The sequence below is a fragment of the Clinocottus analis genome, unplaced genomic scaffold (assembly GCF_023055335.1).
Source record: "Clinocottus analis isolate CAN_PGR_092001 unplaced genomic scaffold, fCliAna1.0.p SCAF_27, whole genome shotgun sequence".
NCBI lineage: Eukaryota > Metazoa > Chordata > Actinopteri > Perciformes > Cottidae > Clinocottus > Clinocottus analis.
This window is the reverse complement of record NW_027176009.1, coordinates 2,794,568-2,818,451: the sequence shown is the minus strand read 5'-3', so window position 1 is coordinate 2,818,451 and position 23,884 is coordinate 2,794,568. Positions and strand designations below refer to the sequence as shown.

The 23,884-nt window shown below is 39.7% G+C and overlaps 2 protein-coding genes across 3 annotated transcripts in view; both read left to right on the top strand.

The window, feature by feature from the left end:
* rbm20 (RNA binding motif protein 20) overlaps window positions 1–12,420 on the top strand; it is a 41,655-nt gene extending 29,235 nt beyond the window's left edge. The window contains exons 6-14 of the mRNA XM_068592650.1: window positions 4,766–4,912; window positions 5,376–5,507; window positions 5,588–5,667; window positions 5,865–6,600; window positions 6,683–6,769; window positions 6,905–7,457; window positions 8,019–8,084; window positions 9,882–10,003; window positions 11,345–12,420. Coding sequence (XP_068448751.1) covers window positions 4,766–4,912; window positions 5,376–5,507; window positions 5,588–5,667; window positions 5,865–6,600; window positions 6,683–6,769; window positions 6,905–7,457; window positions 8,019–8,084; window positions 9,882–10,003; window positions 11,345–11,413 — 1,992 coding nt within the window. The 3' untranslated portion in view covers window positions 11,414–12,420. The remainder of the gene's footprint in view (window positions 1–4,765; window positions 4,913–5,375; window positions 5,508–5,587; window positions 5,668–5,864; window positions 6,601–6,682; window positions 6,770–6,904; window positions 7,458–8,018; window positions 8,085–9,881; window positions 10,004–11,344) is intronic.
* Window positions 12,421–13,009: 589 nt separating this feature from the next.
* Window positions 13,010–22,869, top strand: pdcd4b (programmed cell death 4b). Of its 2 annotated transcripts, none has more exons than XM_068592472.1 (12): window positions 13,010–13,140; window positions 13,607–13,715; window positions 14,108–14,422; window positions 16,884–16,978; window positions 18,122–18,235; window positions 18,391–18,612; window positions 20,154–20,251; window positions 20,684–20,798; window positions 21,162–21,269; window positions 21,397–21,507; window positions 21,911–22,050; window positions 22,144–22,869. In XM_068592472.1, the coding sequence occupies exons 2-12, from the start codon at window positions 13,673–13,675 to the stop codon at window positions 22,202–22,204; spliced, it is 1,422 nt and encodes a 473-aa protein (XP_068448573.1). In that variant the 5' UTR covers window positions 13,010–13,140; window positions 13,607–13,672; the 3' UTR covers window positions 22,205–22,869. The 2 variants fall into 2 exon arrangements, with proteins under 2 accessions (XP_068448573.1, XP_068448574.1); XM_068592473.1 differs by having other exon boundaries at window positions 13,063–13,159.
* Window positions 22,870–23,884: the final 1,015 nt, after the last annotated feature.

The following is a 23,884-nucleotide window of genomic DNA, read 5'->3' as shown; positions in this document are numbered from 1 at the left end:
GTCACTGCTCGCTGCCCCACAGTCGCCTCAGCTCCTGACTGCGGTTGAAAAGCAGCAGCTGTTGATGGGCGTCCATCATGAAGGCAGGTGTCCTCTGAAAGCACAGTGGAGCAGATGATGAGCGGGGTGAAAATCAGCCCCAGCAAACCTGTGGAAAGCCATCTTTAGTGCCCAGCGTGAGGCTTTCAACAGTCAGCAGGCAAACCTTAACATGCACATACCTGCTCACAGAGGCATACTGTACACACTGTCCATCGTGTATTTAGTTGCAGTTCTTGGAAAAAAAAACATACCAACTTTTACAGAAAAGGTTCAGGCCATTCTTCTAAAAATATACATCAGCTGTGATTAAGCCACATTATACAGTATATACACTTACACTATTCACACGGTTTAAAAAATGTAGACTATAGTTAAATTTGCCTAACAAATATTTAATAATTAGGAATATATATATATATATATATATATATATATATATATATATATATATATATATATATATATATATATATATATATACAATTTTAAGCATTTCTTCAGCCGATACAAAAACACAAAAAATGTTATAAAGGCCCATAGAGCAACTTATGATGCAGGACCAATTAGCTCAGTGAAGAGTAGATATAAATGCACACACACACACACACACACACACACACACACACACACACACACACACACACACACACACACACACACACACACAAAAACAAAAGAAACATTTGAAAAGTAAGATTCAAATACACAGGACAATTTGGGCTTTGTAAAGAATTATGTTTAGGATCTTAGAATAAAGAGCCCATGTGTTTTAACTTACATCCTGTCTACTGTTCCTTTCCAACAAACATCCATGACTGTCTGCATGCTGTTTCGTATCAGCCGTTTGTTTTCTTCATTGCCAGGGCAGCCAATTTAACAGGAGCCTGAACTCAGTAACTTGAAGGTCATTGGTCGGTTTTTGACAAAGAGTTTTATTGTGGCGGTGGGAAAATATTTATAGGCTGCGCTACATGAGCTAATGTTGGTTGCTATAAACACACACCTGTTGAAGCAGAACAGGTGGGGTTTTACTGGTTTTAAAGTCCTGTTTTGAACAGAGAGCACTCACACATGCACACGCACCACCGTGTGGAATACAGATTTGTTCATTTATTTTGAATGTATTACGTTTTATTCACGTATGTTTGTCTATAAAAGTTAATATAAACAAACATACACAACCTGTAAGGAGAAGCTCGCACACGTGCATTAGTACATGCGTACAAGCATGTCTTTTGCAGCCGTCCTAAGTTTGGACTTCAGTTTTCTGCAGCCCAGCTTGAAGTAGTACAGTAGCTTTATGTGATAAGACAACTCAAACCGAGATAAACACGGGATCACAGCTAACTGCTGTGAGGAGCACAGACTTTAAGACCCTCTGGTCACAACCCGCAGGCAGGGGTGTAACGTTACAGACTGGTGAGAGATGGGGAAGGCGATCTGAGGAATCGGCGTGTGAGCGCCCCGTGAAGGAACGTGGGGAGAAACTGTGACACCAGACTGATCTCCCTGGATTCTGCAACATGGATTCTGCTTTGTACAAATAAACAGACATGCCCTGTGGAGAGATTCCAGCTAATGTTACTCAGCACGCTGTCAGTGAAAACAGGAAAGCGGTCAGTGAGAAATGGTTGTCATCCTTTTTGCCATTTGACCCTAGCTCAGTAGGTGACAGTGTTGGAAGTATTTCAGCTACAGAACATATGGCTGAACACACGCTGCTTGTAAAGCCATTACTCTGTTGACTGTAGAGTGAAACCTGCACATTGTCCGACTGGTAGATTTCTGGAAAAGTACATTGACGGGAAGAAATTATGTATTTTTTTTTCCTTTTGCTTTTGGGCTTAATAAGTAAAACAAAAATGTGATGATGCAAACATTGTAGAGAATCATTAATTTCGAAAGGTATTCTTATCAATAATAGTTGATTCCCAGTTCAATTACATTTTTTTTTAGTCAGATTGAGTGCATAACCTGTTTTACCATTTAAGGAGAACCTGGCAGTGTGTCTGGGGCCTCCCTGTGAGTGTCACTGACATGGCGTGACTCTGGTTTGCAGTTAACAGCTCCCGTTTAAAGCCTGAGCCAACCTTGACTGTGACATCAATGCTGTGGTCAAACTGTCTGAGCTTCCAGACACAGAAAACATGTTACAGGTCAGACGTTAGTGAGTGCAGTGAGCAACACTCTTGTTCTCTCTAATATCCCAACGATATAAACAGCCTATTCCTGGATCTGTTTATTGACCTCGACCTGCATTGACCTTTGTGTGGCGTGATGATGGCACAGAGCTGTTGATAGAATTATTGCTCTTCATATCTGATGGCCATTTAGTTGTGGCATAGAAATTCAGGCATCTGGCTCATAGTTGTATGGATAGTTATATGTTTTTTTTTCACAATTTCTGAAGAGAAATAACCTGCAATGTATAGTATCAACATTGTAAAATAGTTGAGTTAGCAAAAAGTACCCATCTAAAAGAGAATCAGTTTATCATTCAACTACTAATATCATCATCATTCTTGTCGATATAATCACATTGTCACCTGCCTAAAATATTGGCCCACGTCATTTTTTCAGGTTTTTCAGAAAACACAAAAAACTTGATCAAATGTAAGAGGGGTGCACAAGCTACACTGCACAACAGGCATATTGTAATACCGGTCAAATTGTGTTATGATTACAAATATTATGTTCACGTGTGATTTTCTTTGACAAAAACTAAATTGCTAGATAAAATGCTCACTTCAAAATACCGTCTTGAAAAGCTTGTAAAATTGCTTATAAGTCACATTGTCTTTTGACTTAGGCAAAATAAAATGGCCTAAGTCACACTCTTCACATAGGCTGTTATACTTTCGGGGAAGAATCGGGTTGGCCAGTATCATGAGGAGAAGATTTAGGCAAGAAAATCATTTTTTGTCAAAAAACGATTTAAGCCATTATTTAGGGAAGGTGACAACATGTAATTTATGAACTATTTGTGATTAGTGCTTCTTGTATGTTATGAATACTGCTATGTTTTTGCTATGATTATGTTTCAACATCCATAGTAAAGTGACTTTGATTGTATAAGTTTCCTCCTCCTTTTACATTCTACATGTCACGCTGTTAGAAGCGTATGAAGCGCACGTTAGTGTTTTCCCTGTAAAAACAGAGATCCTAGCTTCTGGTCCGAGGTGGTTTTAGAAACCGAGTCTGTCTCGCACATGTAACTGTCTGTCAGGTCTATCAGCCAGAGAAGCAGCAGCAGGAGGAGGAGGGGAACTGGAAAACTTGCAGTGACAGCACAATGGTTGCAGAAATAAGACTCCATGATATGATGCTCTGAATTTACAACCGCTTTCTGCATTGATGTTAGAGCAACAGGAGGTGTGAAACGGCATGTCCAACGTCTAGTTTAATGATGATTAAAGATAGACAGAATAAATCAGTCTGTGGCACATGCCTTTGCATTTTTGAAGTTATAAATGTTGTGAGTAAATTATTCTGGGCAACTACTGGAAATGGTGAAACAACTATTAAAAGGATGCATATCATTTCCTTCACACGCTCCTCCACAGCATCCTGAGTCCCTGCTATGGCTGAAGCTTTAGATTATCGGTGTTAACATTTCTCAGCATGGCTGTTTGGAAAGAGATGGTGGGGGACAAAGATGGGGGTTGAGTCCATGGAGGGAAAGATTCAGGGAAAGACCAATCGAAGAATAAACACTGTTCACAGTATCTGCCTTGAAATTTTGTTTCTATAAAAGTAAATGTGATCATAATAAATAAATGACGTGTCAGAATCAATGACAATGCAATATCTAATACCAGAGCAGATTAAATTAGTTCTACCATCTCTATACTCTTTCTATGCAGCCTTCTGTGTCTCCATGAAGAAAAATATAATCTACTGCTAATTTACCCATTTCCTTTAAGTTAAAAAAAACAGTGCGAGTCACTATAGTTGGCAGCCCAGAGGGATTTGTGTCAAATGTGTGAAATATCTAGGGCCTGTCAGCTGACAAGTCTCTAAATCCAAACAAGTAAACTTTCATTATCACGGCTGCACTACTGCCAAGTAACTATGAATAGATGGAATGAGGCGGGTTGTATTAAGGAGGGAAACGGACATGACATCCTGTGTGATAGTGTTACACTAATGTTAGACAGACTAATTTCATACAGTAGGATTGATTGATGTGCTATATAGCTTGTTAAAAGAGCACACCGGCACTTTTGGAAGTGTTTAGTGTTTGCTGTCAATCCCACAGTAAGATGAGAACATCAATATTGATTTAATCTCTGTTTTATTTCTGTGTATCCAGTTGAGGGTTAAGCCTCACTTTACATAATCACTGGAAGCCTAACTATGTCAAAAGGGAAGTGTGAAAGCTCCCTAACTGTAGTTACATCTTATATCTTGTATAATTACCCATGAAGAAATAGAAAAGGAAGCACTCTGAATGGATCAGTCAGCTCACACATGGCAGCGAGAAGCGTGGGTTCAGTGCACACAGGATCCCAGAAGACCTGTTCTCAGCGTCGGGTTGGCAGGTTTGCTCACCACAGTTAACAACTAAACAAAAAGCAAATGACTAGCCCAGTATATACTGTTCATGGTGTTAATGTTGTTGTAAGCAGGATGTTGATATATATTGATATACTGGATTTTGAATAATGGTCGGTGTGATACTTAATACAATGTTCATGGTTGTAATTGTTTATATTATTTGCAGCCATTTCCTCCCAGAAAGACCACAGCTGGGCGAGTCGTCCACATCTGCAATCTCCCTGAGGGCAGCTGCACAGAGAATGATGTCATCAACCTGGGACTACCCTTCGGCAAAGTCACCAACTACATTCTCATGCGCTCCACGCATCAGGTACAAGAATATTACTGTTCATTTGCACAAGTTTCTGTCCTGACGAGTTCCAAGACAGGTGTGGATCCTGTTAATATTATAGTTTGTCTTAAAAAGACATGTTTAAAAATGCAAATCAAATTTTCTGCTCACATTTCTTCTTTTTTTTAACTGTCTGTTTAACTAACCGTACAAAACCAGTACAACTGACTAAGGTTTCAGGACTAAATTACGCTGTTAATATCACGCCTATCAGATTTAAAGCATTCATACAAAAATGGTGGTTTTAGTTTCAGGGACTAAAGCAACTGTTTTAGCGGTTTGTTATGGTAATAAAACGTAATACCTTGAGATGATGATTTTCCAAGATCTTAAATCCAGTCAGGCATTTGAAATATGAGACATTATTGTGCAGACGCAAGAGAAACCATATAACTGTCAAAAGGGGATTATTGTTTGTAGAAATTTTATGTTCTCCCATCAGGCATTTCTGGAGATGGCTTATGTTGAAGCAGCTCAGGCCATGGTCCAATACTACCAACTTACTCCAGCTATGATTAGCAATCAGAAACTTCTTATACGAATGTCTAAGAGGTACAAAGAGCTGCAGCTCAAGGTAAGGCTGAATAACAAAGTAAACAGCAGGTTTAAGGCTGAATCGGCTCATTGCTGAACTGGAATTTATTTTATGTATAGAAACCAGGTAAAGATCTTCAGTCCATCATCCAGGATATCACATCTCAGCGGGGAAGAGATGAGATACAAGAACATGAACAGTAAGGCAACTTTTCATACTTTATCAGACTCAAGTTTTTGTGCAGTTCTTTAAGTCACTAATTAAGGAAATCAAAATGAAAATTGAGACATTTTGTTGATGATTACTTATCAAGCCAATGTGGTATTTCTGATCTACAAATACAAAGTGCAGTTTGCGAGCATTTCTCCCTGTAATCTCACCATCATCTTCCTCCAGCTACATCCCGGAGAGAGCACGCTCCCGCAGCCCGATCAGCCGCTCACTGAGTCCTCATTCCCACAGCCCCAGTTTTACATCATGCAGCTCAGCCCACAGCCCCCAGGGAGCATCAGGCAGGGGTCCGGAGAGAAACAGCAATGGCCTGGGCCCCCGCCAGGGCTCTTGGGACTGGTCATCACACGTAAGAAGGGGTGAGGACGAAAGGGAGAGGGAGGACCCATGGAGAAATGGGAGCAGTATGGATGACGATCGGCCAAATGGACGAGCAGCTGACCGTCGGAAGGCTTACCAGAAACCCTTGGATCATATCAGCTTGAGATCTGCAGATGAGCGAGAAGGTGGAGGAGCAGGAAGTGGAGGAGGAGGAAGTGGAGGTGGAGGTGAAGGGGTGAGGGGCAACAGAGACTGGCACCCACGAGGCAGCCCTCACGGCATGTCCTTCAGCTCTTACAGGAATATGGAGGACGAGTTTTACACAAAGGAACAAATGTACAAGTCAGACAAGCCGCCCAGACCTCCATACCAGAGGCATGACGCCAAGCCAAAGAGGAGGGATGGAGGTGACTACCACAGTAGATCGAGGCATTCTGAGTATGAGATCACTGAGGAGCCCCTTCGCAGAACACAAGAAGACAAAAGGCAGGGTTCGCCAGGCAAAGACAGAAGCAAAAAGACAAGCAGGAGGTGCATCACTGCAGAAAAGAATGACAAAGAAAACACGACAGAAACTACCGTGAGTAACTTTACAAAATCATTTGTTGTTGTATGCTGTACGTGGCACATCTTCCTACCTGTTAAGACATTTATTTTTGCAGGATTGCAAGTCAAAAGAAAAATCTGTTTCACTTCCGCAAATCAACGTGCCGAAAGAGTCTACTGAATGTAGTAAAGAAAGAGACACTGTAAGTAAGCGTTGCGATCTTTATTACACATTCAAACTTCTCTTAGGGGAACTGTAAACATCCCATTTAAAGCTCCAGGTTACTACTACCGCAGAGTAGAGTATTAATGGTTCTTTTCTTGATCCGTTTTCTAAGGTGAAGGAGTGGGGAAGTGGAGATGAAAGTGATGAAGAGTGTTGGTATCCTAAGAACATGGAGGAACTGGTCACTGTAGATGAAGTGGGAGGAGAAGATGATTCCATAATTGAGCCAGATCTTCCCGAGCTGGAAGAGTGTGTATCCTGCCCCAAAGAGTCTGCAGATGACGAAGCAGTGGAGGAGCATATACCACCACCTTCCTCCTCCTCCTCATCCTCATCCTCCTGTGAGGATGCTGGAGACCCGGCAGAAACATCTGTAAATGAGAAACCGATGAGTGTTTTAACAGCAGCCAGTCCTGAAGACCAGACGCTCAGTCCAGTGACTTCTGAGCCACCAGTCAACAACCTTATGGACTTCCCCAGTGAGGAGTTCAAGGCTGCGTTGGAGGATACGTGTTTAGAGGATAAAACCAAAAGTGAGCCATCAGCAGAGGAGTCAATGGAAAATCACATTTGTGCGTCAGAGGATAGCAAAACCCTGGAAGTAAGACAAGTCCTGGAAACAATCAATAATGGGGTTCAACACAAGGATGACATTCATCAAAAAGGTACTTTTCAAACGTCACCATGAAAGATTGAGGGTTCAGTTCATAAAGCATCCAAAAGGATAGGCTTAGATCTCTTTAAGTCTATCCCAATGGGATAGTTTAGTCAAATTATCAATTAGTCGATTGTCAAAAAAATGATTTCGCTAAATTATTAATAATTTAAGTGTTTACTTTTTGTCCAATAAAGGCATTCTGAAGGGAAAAAATAAACAAGAGGTTCACTGGATGTGTAAGGCAAAAAAATGGTCTGTCGTTGACATACCAAGCTCTGTTTTTTATTACAACTATAAAGTTTATGCTAGTTTATACTATAAAGTTTATGCATGATTGTTGAAAACAGCTATGTATTGTTTTATTATTCACGAGGGAAATAGTTTCAGACATTCCCTGCAACTCTGTCATGTAATGTCCCAAACTAGTTTAAAAAAAATATGTATTAATCAGTAAAAGTAAATGCACCGTGGTGAATTAGTGCACGGCTAAAACGTGTTCCATACTGTGACACAATTTTGTATTGTATTGTGCATCTTGCCTTTTTTATAATTTACATGCCTTTTACAGAGATCGAGCCGCCCTCGCCATCTCGCGAGCAAGACAAAGCGGTCAGTGAACACAGCATCCCTTTGGGTAAGCATCGGCTTTATTATGACTCTGAACCTGAATGTTTGAAAATATACTAAATTTGAGAGCTCCACACACTATATTTGATACCCTCCATTTTGTTATTATGTCAGCAAATTTCAAGTTATTTAAAACAAAAAAGAGTCCGCAGTAGAAATAATAATAAAACTGGTTCAGATTTCTCTGGCTGAATTAAACTCAGTCTAAGAGTCTTTGAACTGGTCTGTATTTAATGGTTGTCGCAGAGATGAGTTCAGAGAGTCTTCAGCTTGTGGTTTTTGTCATAAGGATATCATGTTGTCATGTACACCATTAACTAATAAGTGCACTGACAACCTGTTGCATTAGCACTCTAATTGACTGGAATTGCTTGGCCACTATATAGCTGACCTATTTCCGTAAGCAGGTTGTGAAACGCACCCCTGAGAGATGTGTATTTATATTATCATTCGGGCTAGAATGACACGGCTGAGCACATGGCCAATGTTGGGCCTGCTGCATGGAGATCTACATAAACCCAGTGCAGTGTGACAACAATAGCCTAGAGTACAGGCACGTGGGTTTAGCTATTCCTGTTGTATGACGCCCTGGGAATGGGAATGCGTGTGTGTGTGTGTGTGTGTGTGTGTGTGTGTGTGTGTGTGTGTGTGTGCGTGTGTGTGTCTAGAGCAAACTGTGTTCATTGATAGCATGGTTGAGACAAATTTAAAACTGATGAGTCATCTGGTTGTTGTTTTTGCCATTTTTTTCTGTCACAGATATTGTTGAAGTGTACCTTGATACTCATCTGAACAGTGTAAAAATAACCGGCAAACATGTGATATGTTTTTTGGCTAAGCCAGCGGCTAGAAGCTAACGCTGCAAACAACCACAACAGTGCTGACGGTGCTAACGGTGTTTACCGGAGGGGGAACCAGAGGGTGGGGCGCTAAGCTTCCGCAAAGGCGCTGTCGGTCCGGACGGGATTTCAAGCCGTAACCGCTGTGTGAGAGCAGTGCCGAGCTAGCCAGTATGACGAAAGGCTTGGATTCTAACAGCTCGGATTACTTTCTAAGTGTGATTTAATTCTCTGCTCAGATAGACATCACTCAATTTTATCTTTAGATAGCAAATGGCATTTTGCCACATTATTAATACTCTGAATGTTGTGTAAACCATTAGGTCAGATAATACTTTCCCTTCCTCTTTAATTTATTCATCCAAGGAGAAAATAAAATTGTGGGTTTTTATGGAAACTTTTCATGTTCAGTTAACTCACATCTAATCTCATGGTTTCAGCCTTTTGAAGTTGATGGTCATTGTGTGAAGTTTCCCGCTTAATTGAGTTCCCTTTAAATTGTTTTTCATATCTGAGTCACATAAAATGCTTCAAAGTATGTTTAAAAGTTTTAATTTTTGTATTTTCCAATAATATATGTTGTCCTTTTTTCATTATAATTGAAAGTAATGATAATTGAATGAAACATGTTATTTAGAAAATGTTTTATGTTGAATAGAATCGATCAAATAGGCTCTGGTATGTTGGAGTGCAGAGGCACGATGTGTAGTTTACCAAGAGAGGTTATATAAGTCATATTTCTGACAGAGGAATGCTTTAGTTTCTCTGTGTTGATTTGAATAAAAGAGAATGACAAAAAAGTTGTTCAGTGAATTAAATAAGCAGGATTTAGTTTTCACTTTCAAAATTTGGATACAATGAAACCTTTTTAGTTCTATTTCAACTATATTGCTTCTTAGAACTCGTATCTGTCTGGTGCTGATTTCTGGGATTGATTTGTAATAGTTGTGTTTGCTGTCTCATAGGAGTGGAGTTCATAGTGCCAAGGACCGGATTCTACTGCAAACTCTGCAGCCTGTTCTACAATAGTGAGGAGACTGCAAAGACCACTCACTGCCGCAGCACCGTACATTACAGGAACCTTCAGGTACACGCGGATCTGTGACACTCCAGTCCTTCAGGGGATGATGATGATGATGATGATGATGATGATGATGATGATGAGAAGGAAGACAATGATAATCTGGATTTTAATTCCACATTGTATTCATTCTTCCGTCCCATATGAGGATGCTAAAAAAAAAAAGTGCAGACACGCTGTGTGTTAGTGTGTAAGTATACATATACAACACCTTTCATACTACCAAATATAATCTAAATCTGTATGCTGCATACTTAACTCTACCGTGGGAACTGCAGGTGTGGTCCACACTCAGTGTGGTCTGGTAGCAAGATTCACAAGATCAACACCTGTTGATGAGTTATCACTTCATATTCATAGTACCTGCATGTTATATTCCCGTTTCTTTGCCTTTCTCCTTTTGTATATGTGTTATTTTGGGGATAAATCTTACTTTAACATCTTATATCAAATATGGTGTTTTCTAAACTGGATTGCAAAAGACAGTTAATATCCACTCATACTAATAATATTAGTTTGATAATTGATAACTGTCGAATGCAAAAACTTAACTGAATCAAATTTTTTGAAAACGAAATGACTTGAAATTAAATGTCTTTGTGCTTTATGCTATTTATTACAAACAAGGCAATTTAACAACTTGTCTCACTGACATTTTATAGAATAAAAAGAAAATGTATGAATGCAGTCGAATGGGCACACAAATGAGCCCAAACACATGGGCGAACATACACATTGCATGCCAACTTGCCACTGTATTAGGTTTCTAAATATTGGCCACTCAGCACAAAGCCATCTTGCATTTCTCTCGTCCCCGGCTGTGCAGCTGAGGCGAGCCGGAGGAGCAGCAATTCAAACGTTTGATGGATTTACATTCCACGAGGGGAAAAAAAAAACAGTTTTAAACACTTGTGCTGTCTGTCAAAGCTCTCTGTGTTCTGGTGGTTAATTGTTTTGGATCAATTTATATCTCTTGTTTGACTACATTGATTTCTATTTTTCTTTACTTACTCAACTACATTGTTCTACTCAGTTAATTCTTGTTTCCATTTTTATCAATTCAGTTTTAATCCAAGGCAGCATCAGATGCAGCTTTTCACATATTTATCTGCTATACAAAATCAAGGACAAGAAGAAGAAAAGAAACCGGCCTCTGAGTGATTAAATTGCGTTAGAAACTGTATAGTACAATCCAACATGCAGCTGGTGGAGACGATTGGACAGCTGGCCGCAATGCTGACATTCTCAAGATGCAGCTTTCTTGTCTTGGCCTTTCTTGAATATATATATATTCAACAAGATATGTAATACTTTAAACATTTTTTATTTTTTCCCACTCGCCCACAGAAATACCTGTCCCAGCTGGCAGAGGAGAGTCTGTCGGGGGTTCTTGCTGAAACCTCAGCTGCACAGTGACATCTGCTGGTTTCTCACGTCTTGTACAGCGCACAGCAGAGGACAGATCTGTGTGTGTGTGTGTGTGTGTGCGTGTGTGTGTGCGTGTGTGTGCGTGCGTGGGTGTGTGTGCGCTGTTGGTGCCAGGTTATGGACAACTACAGCACAGATAGTGTGACACATGAAATATAGAGTATGAGGACAATTGCACTGGTTTTGATATTTTGGGAGAAGGGATGTCTGGATGTCTTGATAGGCACTGACAACTAGAGATATCTCAATTATGTTAATATCTGGGGCTACAGTATTTCATTGCTTTTTTTTTGGTTCATCGATTTTCTTACAGCTTGTTTTATTGGATTGTGTGTGATGATATGTATTTGTTATTTTTTGGAATAGAAATCTATTTGCTATTATGTCTAATTACTGAGAAGACACGTTTTTACAGTACGGACTTATGTTAGTCCATTTTCTCAATTTTAGCAACAATGATACATAACAACTTATGACTTGAAATATGTGCCAAGGAATGTTTTCACTCTGTTAAAACTATGATTCTCAGGTTTGTTGTATGTGTTTAATAAATGTATAGCTTAGTACACAACATTACATCTTTATTTATATGTGGTTTAAAGGCTCTTGCTGTTTTCTGTCATCTTGTCATTAATGATATATGTCTATCATATAAAAATATAAATCATTTGGATGGCTAATAATGCAACTATGCAAAAAACATTAATTTTTCTGAAGTTTCATGTTGGATTGAATTCATAAAGCAATCCCAGTCATATTCACTGACATATCTAATGCCTTAAATATTGAAGACCTTAAACTGGACCATGTGTTTAATTTATCAGTCAAACATGCAATGTTTCATGTTACAGTGATATGTTAAAAGGGATTATTAAGCCAAATGCTGTCCTTGTATACTGTGAATACTGATCCTGTGACATACTAGTGTTGTTTTCTTTGACAAGCTTTTCATATGATTTTTGATGCAAAAAAGGTAAATAAACATTTTAAACTTGCTTCAACTGGTATTTTATTCTCAAATGAACAATATGTATAGTCTAACATATTCTGCATGCTATATAATGTATATTGGCAATGCAGCTAAGACACACGCACAGAGTACAGCATTTACCAGTTTATGGGAGTATTTGAATGGGAGTGTTGTAAAAGAGCTCCCCTGCGTGTTGAGGCCTAACAACACATCTGGGTGCTAAAACTAAATAGTTGTGATACATTCTATTTCACACTGGTCCTGTCCAAAATTATTGTACTTTTACTAAACATGACACAAGTAGTCTGCTTACTCACACAGTAGGTTTAAACAACATAATATTTTTAGGTGAACTGATCCGAATGGTTAACGTGCATTGGACAGGAGAACAAATCATTATCATTTAGACTGTGTCAATCAATCATTATCATCAATATATTATCACCATCGTCAGCATTATTGTTTAGCAAGAATGTTGTAGCCGATGTGATAATAGGTCCAAACAAAAAGAGCAGCGCTGCAGCACCACCTATAGGGGGCAGCACTTGTAAACCACATAAACTACACGGAACATGCGAGAAGAAAAGTCCGTGGTGCATTTTCATTGGTTCTTTGGTTAAAAAAAACCGACGCAACTCCAGCCAATCAGAAAAGCGAACTCAGACCTCAGCGCTTGAGTTGCTGGGTAGATAAAACAAAAACAACAGGATTCGTGTCAGAGTTTGAAGCTTGGACGCGACAGACGGTCAGTGACTTTATGCATTGTGAGTTGTTTTAATCGGCACAAAAAGAGAGCTAGACATTCACTTTTGACATGTTGTATTGTTAAGTAACGTTTTTTTTTCGAAAAGTCTACGGCGAGCCAGCTAACAGTTAGTTAGCTATATATTAACGGTAACGTTAATTGTAACGTTCCTGACGTCCTCGGCAACTAGCGAGTCAGCGATATATGACAACGTGTAACACCACGTAAACAGGACCTGGAGATGTTATGTTTGAGTATTTTCGTTGTATATGTGTATTTAGCTAGATAATCCGGAGTTTGGTCTTTTGACACAGCTCCTAATTGTGAGAATTGGAGCTAACGCAACGCTCTCCATTGTTTATCAACAGAGCGACTTTGAATGGAGAGGGGGAGGGGATCCTGCTGCATGTCTGGACATGTTATTAACTATTGTCTGCGTGTAACAATTTCTGTTTACTCTTTGCAGGTATCATTTGGTATTCTCTTTTTTTTGCATATTGTTCAGCTGCAAAATCTCTTTCTTTCGTGAAACATGGCAACTGACTGCGCAGCCTGGCTGAACGCAAACCCCGTTGGTAAGTGTGTCAACTATTTAAATGCCTCATTCGCTGTGTGACGCGTCTACTGTGGGGCTTTTACATGCGGATGTGGTTGCTGGCTCATTTTCTTGCATTGCTTGCAGGTTTTTTTTATTTTATTTTATTTTTTACATTTTTTATGTTGAATATGACACTAATATCATTCTGCCACACTTACTACATTTTGTGTTTGTCTTTATTACGTTAGCCAGTCTGACATAACACATCACCCACGTTTATTGTATTTTCACATGCCTCTATTGAAATGAAGATAACCAAGAATACCAAATGTGTAGCAGCTCTAGTCTATTTCATCAGTTCTGCACATACAAGCTACTTACTCAACATTAAAACCCTTTCCCCATTATTTTCCCCTTGAAATCCAACAGAGGCAGAGGACCTGAGTGACTCTTTGGTATCTGAAGAGGAAGACAATACAGGATCGGTTGTCAACCAAAACGTAAAAAATGAGATCAATGGCAACTGGTTGTCCTCGTCTAGCAACAACATCCATGAAGCACGTCTCAAGGCGAAGGCCAAGCGGAGGCTGAGAAAGAACTCCTCCAGGGACTCGGGCAGGGGGGACTCTCTTAGCGATAATGGGGATGTGGTCAGGGGAACCTCGGTGGCACCCACCAGCCCTAAGAGCAAGCTGCTTGACAGAAAGTCAAGACTGGGCAAGGGCAGAGGTCTCCCAAAGAAGGGTAAGAAGATTTAAATAATGTTATCATGTAACATTGTAATACTAAAGAGATCAAATGTCTCTGTTTCTCTCATGTTCAATGGATAACCTTTTGCTGGTCAATGCCACAGGCGAGTAAACATTAGAAGAGTCCCAGTGCTTCAAAGGGAAGGCCTTTATCATCGTGCGACCTACTTGTCGTCACCTCCATCTAGCAGCCATGAACCAATTAGTATGAACACAAATGGCGAGGCGATATTGAGCAGGTCACTCATCTGAAAGCACCCTGTTCTTTTTTTTTTACCGTTAGAGGTTAACAGTAATCCATGTGTTTTTAGTGTACCGGTGCTTTTGATAGTGATAATCTGTCAATTCATTGAATGTGTGGTAAATGTTTCACCTTTTGGAGTGCCATGTCTGCCTGCAAAAACAGCTGGCTGTTGTTTTAACAAAACGTAGTGTGAATTGACTTTATTAAGGTGTAAGGAGCATTTGTTTTCTGTTTTAGACTTACTAAAAAGCACATTGATAGCTAGAGATATACTTTATTTTTGTTTGTGACCCTTCTCATAACAACATTCAACTGATGCTGCATCATGGCTTATTTTTTATATCCAAATTATACATAAAAACAAATATGGCTCCTCAGATCTGTCTTCTCCTTGACGTTAACTGTAATTTTAAATGAACACTGACACATCACAATGTACTATAGTAGATCAGAATTTAGCAAGTGTCAACATGATTCTATTCAGCTGTCTCTCTTTATAGGTTCTTCATATAGTAGGCATTGCATACTGCATATATATAGATATAGATTTATAGTATGCAATGCCTACTTGTATGTCCCATTAGACTGCAGTACACCTCAGATACTTTGCTCAGTCACTTGGCTCCCATGGGTAGTTGAACTGGAGCAAGTAGAGCTTTTCTTGGCACAGTGTTTGTCGTTTTTCTTTTTTTTTTGTGTTGCATAACAGAACCGTCACACCGGTGGAGCTCTGCTATCTGAGCTCTCCTGCATTAAGCCTCCATGTATCGCAGTAGTTGCAATACTAAATACAAGTTGATGTACAGATTCTGTGGCCTAATTAAATGAGCATCCTCCATGTTGTAGATGCTGAAGTGGAACAGTTTTGCACAAGCAATGTGTGCTGTGCTAAATATAGAGTCATCTATATAGGACAAAAGGAGGTTTTAAAGCATGTCACACAAGCTGCTTGGGACTGGTCTTCTTAAACTGAATTCAATCTGTCGGTGCTTACCTCAGACCCAGCAGATGTTTGTTTGTGTAACACTTACACAGACGTCACCACCCCAGATAGAGTGACTATATCACAGCATATTTGGTCCTTTGGTTAAAACTGTAGCATGGGCATTAGTACGGCTTACTCATACAGATCCATCCATTTAACTAAAGTAATATTATTATAACTACAGTATTACTGGTTTCGACCGCAGAACAAGACCTTTTTTGAAGTCTAACGTGTGCTATAGCCGAGATATGTGCTGTGTGAGAAGTCTGAAAGAGAGTCGTGTACATATTTTTACTAAACCACTGAGTAACTGTCTGCACACTCAATTTTTAGGTTGATCACACCTGATAATTCTTGACTGTTCTTTCCTTCTTGACGTTAGACCTGGACACTTGAAAAGGAATACGGGAGGCTTAACACTACAAGGCCTATAAGGAAGGTCAGGCTCTTAATGAGCGGATTCTAAAGATGTATCTGAAACTAGCACCATAAAGTGGCTGTTTGAGCCTAAATTGCTCATAAAATGTAATCTGACTAATGATTTGTAAACACTTGAGGTTTGAATATGTTTCCCAGCTCTAAACCATTTCACAGTTGTAAATGTAAACATTTCAAATGTGTTCCAGTTCATTTCCTTTAGCAGTGTATGTAAATGACTTTAGTTGACAGGAAGTAGACAGGGACCCAAGTTGTTGCTATACAGTGCAAATCTATTTAAATGGCCTCTAGATCAGCATCGCCTTGCTGTTTTGGTGTCTCAATATTTTGTCACACGACATCATGCTTCACCACCTCCTAATTGTTTCACATTGAAAATGCTTTTATGTTTTCTTAGTCTCGAGTTATATTTCAGGGATATCATGTTCAGAGAACCTGATGCGCCCAACAGCTGCAACATAACTTTCTTTTTATGAATGTACTAGGAACAACTTGAACAACAAGATAAAAAGACATATTTTACAACAGGGCAAGTCTTTGCAACACAAGTTGAGCAGAACCCAGACATTTTCTAAGCTCTACTATTTTGCAAGAATCCTTGCTGGTGGTGACCTAAAGCTTTTGTTATGGCATTCCTAATTAGTTGTGTATCAAGTTGTGTTTCACATAAACCAAATATGTGTGCCACTAAATCTTTTGAAAATGACACTGCTCATGGACTTTTATACCATGTTACCTTGTAAAATAGATGAAGTCATGCCTAATATCGTCACTGACCTTTGTCTGCAGGTGGGGCTGGAGGAAAAGGTGTGTGGGGCCGATCTGGTGAAGTTTATGAACAGGAGGCGGTAAACCAGAAAGACCCTAACTATGACGAAGCTCAGGTACTGACTTTGGTGTTGATATTGTACATCTTTATGCACGCGTTCAGATCAGCATGATCACTTGTATAATCTAAAGCATCAAAACATGCAGAGTTTGTATGTATATGTGTGTGTGTGTGTATCTCTCTCTCTCTCTCTCTCTCTCTCTCTCTCTCTCTCTCTCTCTCTCTCTCTCTCTCTCTCTCTCTCTCTCTCTCTCTCTCTCGGTGGAACGTTATTAGCTAACGCTTCCGTTAATGAGGAGGTAGATTCTGAGGTGAGGGGCCGATCACACAGCACGAGACTTTTCAAAGCGCAGCCGCTTAAAAAACTCCTTGACAAAAACGCACTACGAGTTTTTCCCAAGAAACTCGCCAGCCATATTTTTTAATTTTTTTTAAAAGAGAGTACGGCAAATACCTATCCGCGATTTGTGTCTGGATGACAAGAGCTTCTAGTTGTACTTTCGGTTGAGCAGGAGTAAGTTGGAGCGTCTTCTGAGCTTCCATCTAGAATTGTAAAGCTCTTTTACATGTGTCACTTTCACACGTTCATGTACTCTGTGCATTTTACTTATCCTTATTTTTATTTTTTTGCTTTTTATTCCCTGCAGAATCAACTGAATATATTCAATGCTCCCAATTAAATCTCCATGCTCCTCCTACATCGCTGCATCAATAATTGACTAGAATTTCAGCGACAAACTTTTTTTTGGTAGTTTAGCACGACTTGTTCTTGTTTTATGAGCTAAAGATTGTGTAGATGCTTGACTGTGGAACGGGATGAAACAATAACGGGGTTCAACCTTACGACCTATAGTTGCATTGTTTACAACAGCAGCCCAATGTATAAATGACAATGTATATATCCGTCTTTTATCATAGATCTTTATGTTTTTACAAAAATATACCGAGAATATCGGTAATATGTGATTAATCATGATTAATCCTCAGAAACCTGTGATTAATCTGATTAAAAATTGTAATCATTTTACAGCCCTAATATATATATATATATATATATATGTATGTCTGTCTGTCTGTCTGTCTGTCTGTCTGTCTAAATACCCCAAACTATGCCTGATAAAATTACCATCATGCATTGAAGTTCAACCTTATTTTATCTCTCAAACAATAGACCTGGAACTTGATTGTGTTTTGACAGGAAAACTGTGTATATGAGACTGTGGTTCCTCCGCTGGATGAGAGGGACTTTGAGAACACAGTCATCCCCATAGTGCAAGAGTACTTTGAACATGGAGACACAAATGAAGTAGCGGTAAGTGTGCAAGAAATAATCCGTCAGTAAACTTGCTCTCATGCTTGACTGAAGCAGACATCTTCATAGAAAGTTCTCTAAAAATAAGACAAATTGAAAGACATGAACACAGCCATGAAGCTCATGTGCTCCTCAACATCTGTCTCTACATCCAGGAGTTGCTTGCAGAACTGAACCTGGGACCCAAGCGGAGCGAGGTTCCCTCGCTGGCTGTGTCACTGGCCCTGGAGGCTAAAGCCAGCCACCGGGAGCTCACCTCCAGGCTGCTGGCTGACCTTTGTGGGCCGGTGCTGTCCCGCAGCGACATGGAAAACTCCTTTGACAAGCTGCTCCTAGAGCTGCCCGATCTGGTCCTGGATACACCCGGAGCCCCGCAGGTGAGTCTCTTGAGGGTCTGGAGATAAGTGTGTGTACACTTTTATTTTATGTATTTGCGGTAAATAACCTTAAATTGTTGTCAATTCAAGATTGAAAAATTCAAAATGAAATAATAATACTGAAGAACTGATATGGCTTAGTCGACAAATGTTCAACAATCAAACCAGACCCCGGAGCTGCAGTGAATCCACATAATATAGGATTTAGTATATTCCAACCTTTTACTACCATGTTACAAGGACATTTTTACAAACTGATGACAGTCTTATTACAGTAAACACAAGACGTGTGTGTGTGTGTGTGTGTGTGTGTGTGTGTGTGTGTGTGTGTGTGTGTGTGTGTGTGTGTGTGTGTGTGTGTGTGTGTGTGTGTGTGTGTGTGTGTGTGTGTGTGTGTGTGTGTGTGTGTGTGTGTGTGTGTGTGTGCTTAGCTCTCTTTCTTTTAGCTTGCATAGACATGAGATCTCTGTCCATTGTCTGTCTGTGCTCACAAAATGCAAGCTCAGCAAACGCTCAAAGGGTTATTGCTCATCCTCCCCCACTCCCCTCCTGTCACTGTCTCATTGGGGCTTGCTAGTCATTTTTGTCCCACTCTCACAGTCCTCTGTGGGTTTAAAGGGGTATTATGACTCTGCCCAGCTCCCCACCTCCTTCCCTTTACCCCTTTCACACTCGCTTTTTCAGTTTCTCACACACACTGCACTCTCTTCTCTTTCTCCTCATGTGCCTGCGAGTCTAGCCACAGCCACGGGTCAAATGAGAGCTGCCTCTTGTCTGACCAGGAACAATGATCAGTGATAAGCACAGGCTTTGTCGTGGCCAGAAGAGCAAAGCCAGCTCTTTCGTTTCCCTAAAATCACGTGCCGACACTACTGTAAACCAACAGAAACGCTCCAGCCTCTGAGGCCACTGTCAGTCATCTATCAGTGTTTTTGTGGGACCAGTTCTTCGAATTGAAATAATTTTGTAATTGCAACTAAATGTGTAAAATAATTGTTTGTTTGACTTAAAACTATACGTGGACTCAAATCACTTATCGTAGAGTTCATGTATTCTCATGCAATAAACCTGTATTCTATTTACTGAGGACAGGACACTGATCCTTGAATCCTGGATATACATGGCTTGTCTTGTATTTTTGATATATAAAGACAATATTAATTTGTATTTACTATGTAGGAAATACGTGGTGTTTTTAGTGGCAGTCATTAATGAACCCCCTTGACTTTTGGCTACAGTCTATTAAACCTGTTATTGTTTGACTTACTGACATTCAACAAGGTGACCTGCTTTATTTAAGGATCATTTATTGTCATTATGCAACTCAAGAAGGCACAACGAAATTTAGTTGTAGCCTATTTGTCACACAAATGAAACAAAAGTAGTAATTCCTGTCGTCCACTTTTTTTAATTTGCATCAGGAGGAATGTAAACAGCAGCAACGAAAACATGAGTAGGCCGAATAACAATTCCAGTAAACTCTGCCGTATTCAATAGTTTGTTTGTTGACACTTTTCTTTCCATCCGTGTTCATTTTCCAGTTGGTGGGCCAATTTATTGCACGAGCTGTGAGCGACCAAATATTATCCAAGAGCTACATCGAGGCCTACAAAGGCAGAGTTGACTGCGAATACACCAGGTACTTTATTGTTGGCTGAGCTCTGCTGTTGCTGTGATTTTAGTTTTCTGTGTTATGATTATCAGCTCAGAGGTTCTAGCTAATCCCATAAGATGGGAGTCTTCAGTCGATAATATCATATAGATTGTCTGTACATATATTAGTCTTATCACTATGGTCATAAGAGTGCAAGAGAAGCTGGACCTTTCTTTAAGGTGTGCATTAATTCATATAAACAAGAGTTGAAATGTATTGGAGGTAAAGGAAACATATCTTGTGAGTATTATAGATCACTTATCAAGTCCAAAGTCTTTTGCAGTAAGATTAACAATGTGAAAAACAAAGGTTTCTCAAACATTACAAGTAAAACAAGTAATGTGGGTACATCAGAGGAGACACAGTCTGATCACAGGGTTTGCAGTAACAACTTTGTCTGTTTTTGTTGTCCTGTAGAGTGTCACTGGACCGGGCCACTGTGCTGCTGAAGATGAGCAGGTATGGCCTGCGCATAGACAACCAGTGGGGAGCCGGCGGGGGACAGAGACCCGTCCCACAGCTCATCAAACAGGTAGATTATATAAGGCGGACTGGAGAAGATATTGGTAGTAGACATGTTCTTTATTAGCACTCATCTCGTATCTTCTGTATATCTTAATTTCTTTCTGTCTGTCAAATGCATTTTGTGCTTATCAAGCTTTCCTGGCCTAGTAAGTTCACCACCATAAAAAGGCTTTGTGGACAAGATTGAAATGTGGATGGCTATGGTAATAGTTTGAGTTGAGGTTATTGGGTGTGATACCATAATTCATAAACTATAATCTATTCTGCTTTGAGCCTTAACACATCCTCAAGTCCATGAGTTCCCTACAGTTACAACTGATGAATGCTCTTTTTGTAGCTGTAGGAATAATGCTCATTTCTGTATTGTCAGATGAACCTGCTGCTGAAGGAGTACATCCTATCTGGAGACGGCAAGGAGGCTGAGCGGTGCTTGAGAGATCTGGAAGTTCCCCATTTCCACCATGAGTTTGTCTACGAGGTAAAGTCTTTGTATTAGTTGGAAGCAGAACTCAGACTTTCCTGAAAGCATCACAAGTGCTTCTCGTAGATTTGCAGTAAAGGTTTTTGAGTACTAATACAACTGTAAATATTTCTGTTTCCCTCAGGCAATTGTGATGGTATTGGAGTCCAAAGGAGAGAAAACATTGAAGATGGTTCTGCAGTTACTCAAGTTGCTCTCTGAGTCCTCAGTCATCACTCTGGACCAAATGAGAAGGGTAAGGCGCCACCTGGTGTTTGAACTAAGCAATGCATATACCTATTTGACTAAGCAGCAGCTTATTTGTTTGATCGTCCTGAAATAGGCTGTATTATAGACAGCAATAGGGGATAGGTTTGGTTCCAACATTGGTAGTGACATGTATTAAGAATGGGGGTCTGCCCCTGGAAAATATTTAAAATGTTTTGTGCATCAATGGACAATCTGCTTCGGACTCTCGCGGTCAGCTGGATGAAATTATCGTCGGTTGTAAAAGTAAACAACCACTATCATAAAAGAATGGCCCAAAAGATTAAAAACAGTTTTAGATAATGTCTTCTTATACTGTGCAAATTTTACAGTACAATTTTAGTTTTTATTTAGTGTCTTTGACAGTTTCTTTTTTTCTTTGTCTTTCATAGGGCTATGAAAGAGTTTATATGGACATTGCTGAAATCAACATTGATGTCCCTCGTGCATACTTCATCCTGGAGCAATTTGTTGATAAGAGCTTCAGTCTGGGAATCATCGATGTGAAGTTAAGAGATCTTTGTCCCTGTCGGTAAGTGCACGCTACACGCACCTTACACCCTGTTTCCCAGTTTGTTTTGTTGTTGATTTTAACTGTGGGTTAATATGTTCTGTCTGTTGTCAGAGGCCGGAAGAGATTTGTCAGCGAGGGAGACGGTGGTGTTGTCAAAGCTGAAAGTTACTGAAGAGCCCTTTTTATGTGCCAGATTTCCTGAAAAGAAAAGGATAAAGCTACTTTTTTACTTATGTATATTTTTCAAAAAGAATTCGGGTCCATTTTTCCCTTCTAAGTCAAAAGAATGTAAACTTCTGAAACTAAGCTAGGGTAAAACATCAACAACTGCACTTTTGCTTGAAACTGAAGTGGATCACTTTCTTCAAGGTGTTTTAAATAAACACTTACATAAGCTCACCCTTAAAGTGCCACACCTTGCAGTGTCAGTCATTCCATGTTGTTTTGTACAGTATTTTCTTGATTTTACTGCCACTCCTCTTGTGTTTTTCTAGAAAGCAGTGTTTGTACAGCGATGACTGGCTTGTGTCAAAAGCTTTATAAAGGGGTATAAAAAAAGAAAGGGGAGCCCGTTGGTTAATTGCAATACTGACCCCCCTAACTAGCTGCTGTTTCTATGCTGTGCTGGCTTTTTTCTTCTTTCTTTTAACCCTTTAAATTCCACAAAGATGTCATTATTGAAGGTATCGAGACATGAGTAAAGTGCAAAAACAAATACCAGTTGGATAACTTCACAAAATAGTGTTTTGAATGTTTATTTTTATATCTGGGCAATACTGGTGTGTGAAATGTACCATGTATTTCTCATTGTTTGTTCATTAAATCACCATTAAATAACCCAAGACTGTTTTTGTGAATGTCACACTATCAACACGCAACACAAATTACATTTTACGACATCTTTGGTCCAACACATTAATTGCGCTGCCCTATATTCCCCCCCCAGAAGCTGTTACATTTTGCATGCGTTAATGCTAAATTACAGATACAATAATATATAGAAAGTAGAGAACAAGTACACAGGACAGGTCTTAGTTGTCAGCCACACTGGAAAGCAATAGATAGATAATTCATACTTTCAAAAGAGTTGAGTGGTTGAGCTCAGATTACTGCTCCCTCCTTATCTTATCTGCTCTTTGAAGCAAAACTATCAGTCACTTCTTCAAATTACACTTGACTGTCAATGCAAATACTCTCTTAACTGTGCTTGGAAATTCTGGATCTTTGCCATCCATCTGAAGGAATTTTCTGCTCATTTGACCATTTCCTGCAGCTTTGAAGAGTTCATTGGGTGTCTACGGCAACTGCTCCTTCATTGCCAGTTCCTGCTGCTTGACAGCCTCTTGAGCTTCCATCTGCATCTTCTCCAGTTTCTCTAGAGTGACTGATTTGAGTGGGAGCAGCTTTGGCTTACACAGAACCATGGTAGGTACGTCTTCCATGGAAAGTTGCCCTGTAGATGTTGCCAAAAAAGAAGGGGAAAAAACACTCAACTCAAATATACATGTTCTCATTAACTTGGCTTAAATACAAAGATAATGAAACTTGGCTGAATTGTTGCTATTTTTCACAGAAGCCTCTCACATATTCGTGTGAAATGTTCCATCTACCTACAAACTTATAAATAAAATACTGCTGTGATTGTCTCTGCCAAATATTGTTGCTTGCCAATGTTTTTAATTTTGTTGCACTGATGGTAAGTTTTTAATGATCACTCTCACTACATGTCACATCTGGACCTTTCACACATCTGTTGTTCTGCCCCTAAACAGCTTATATCCATTAGAAGACACCACACTTACAACACCAAAACTACATCCAGCTCTAGTACTGACCCATATTATATAATTGT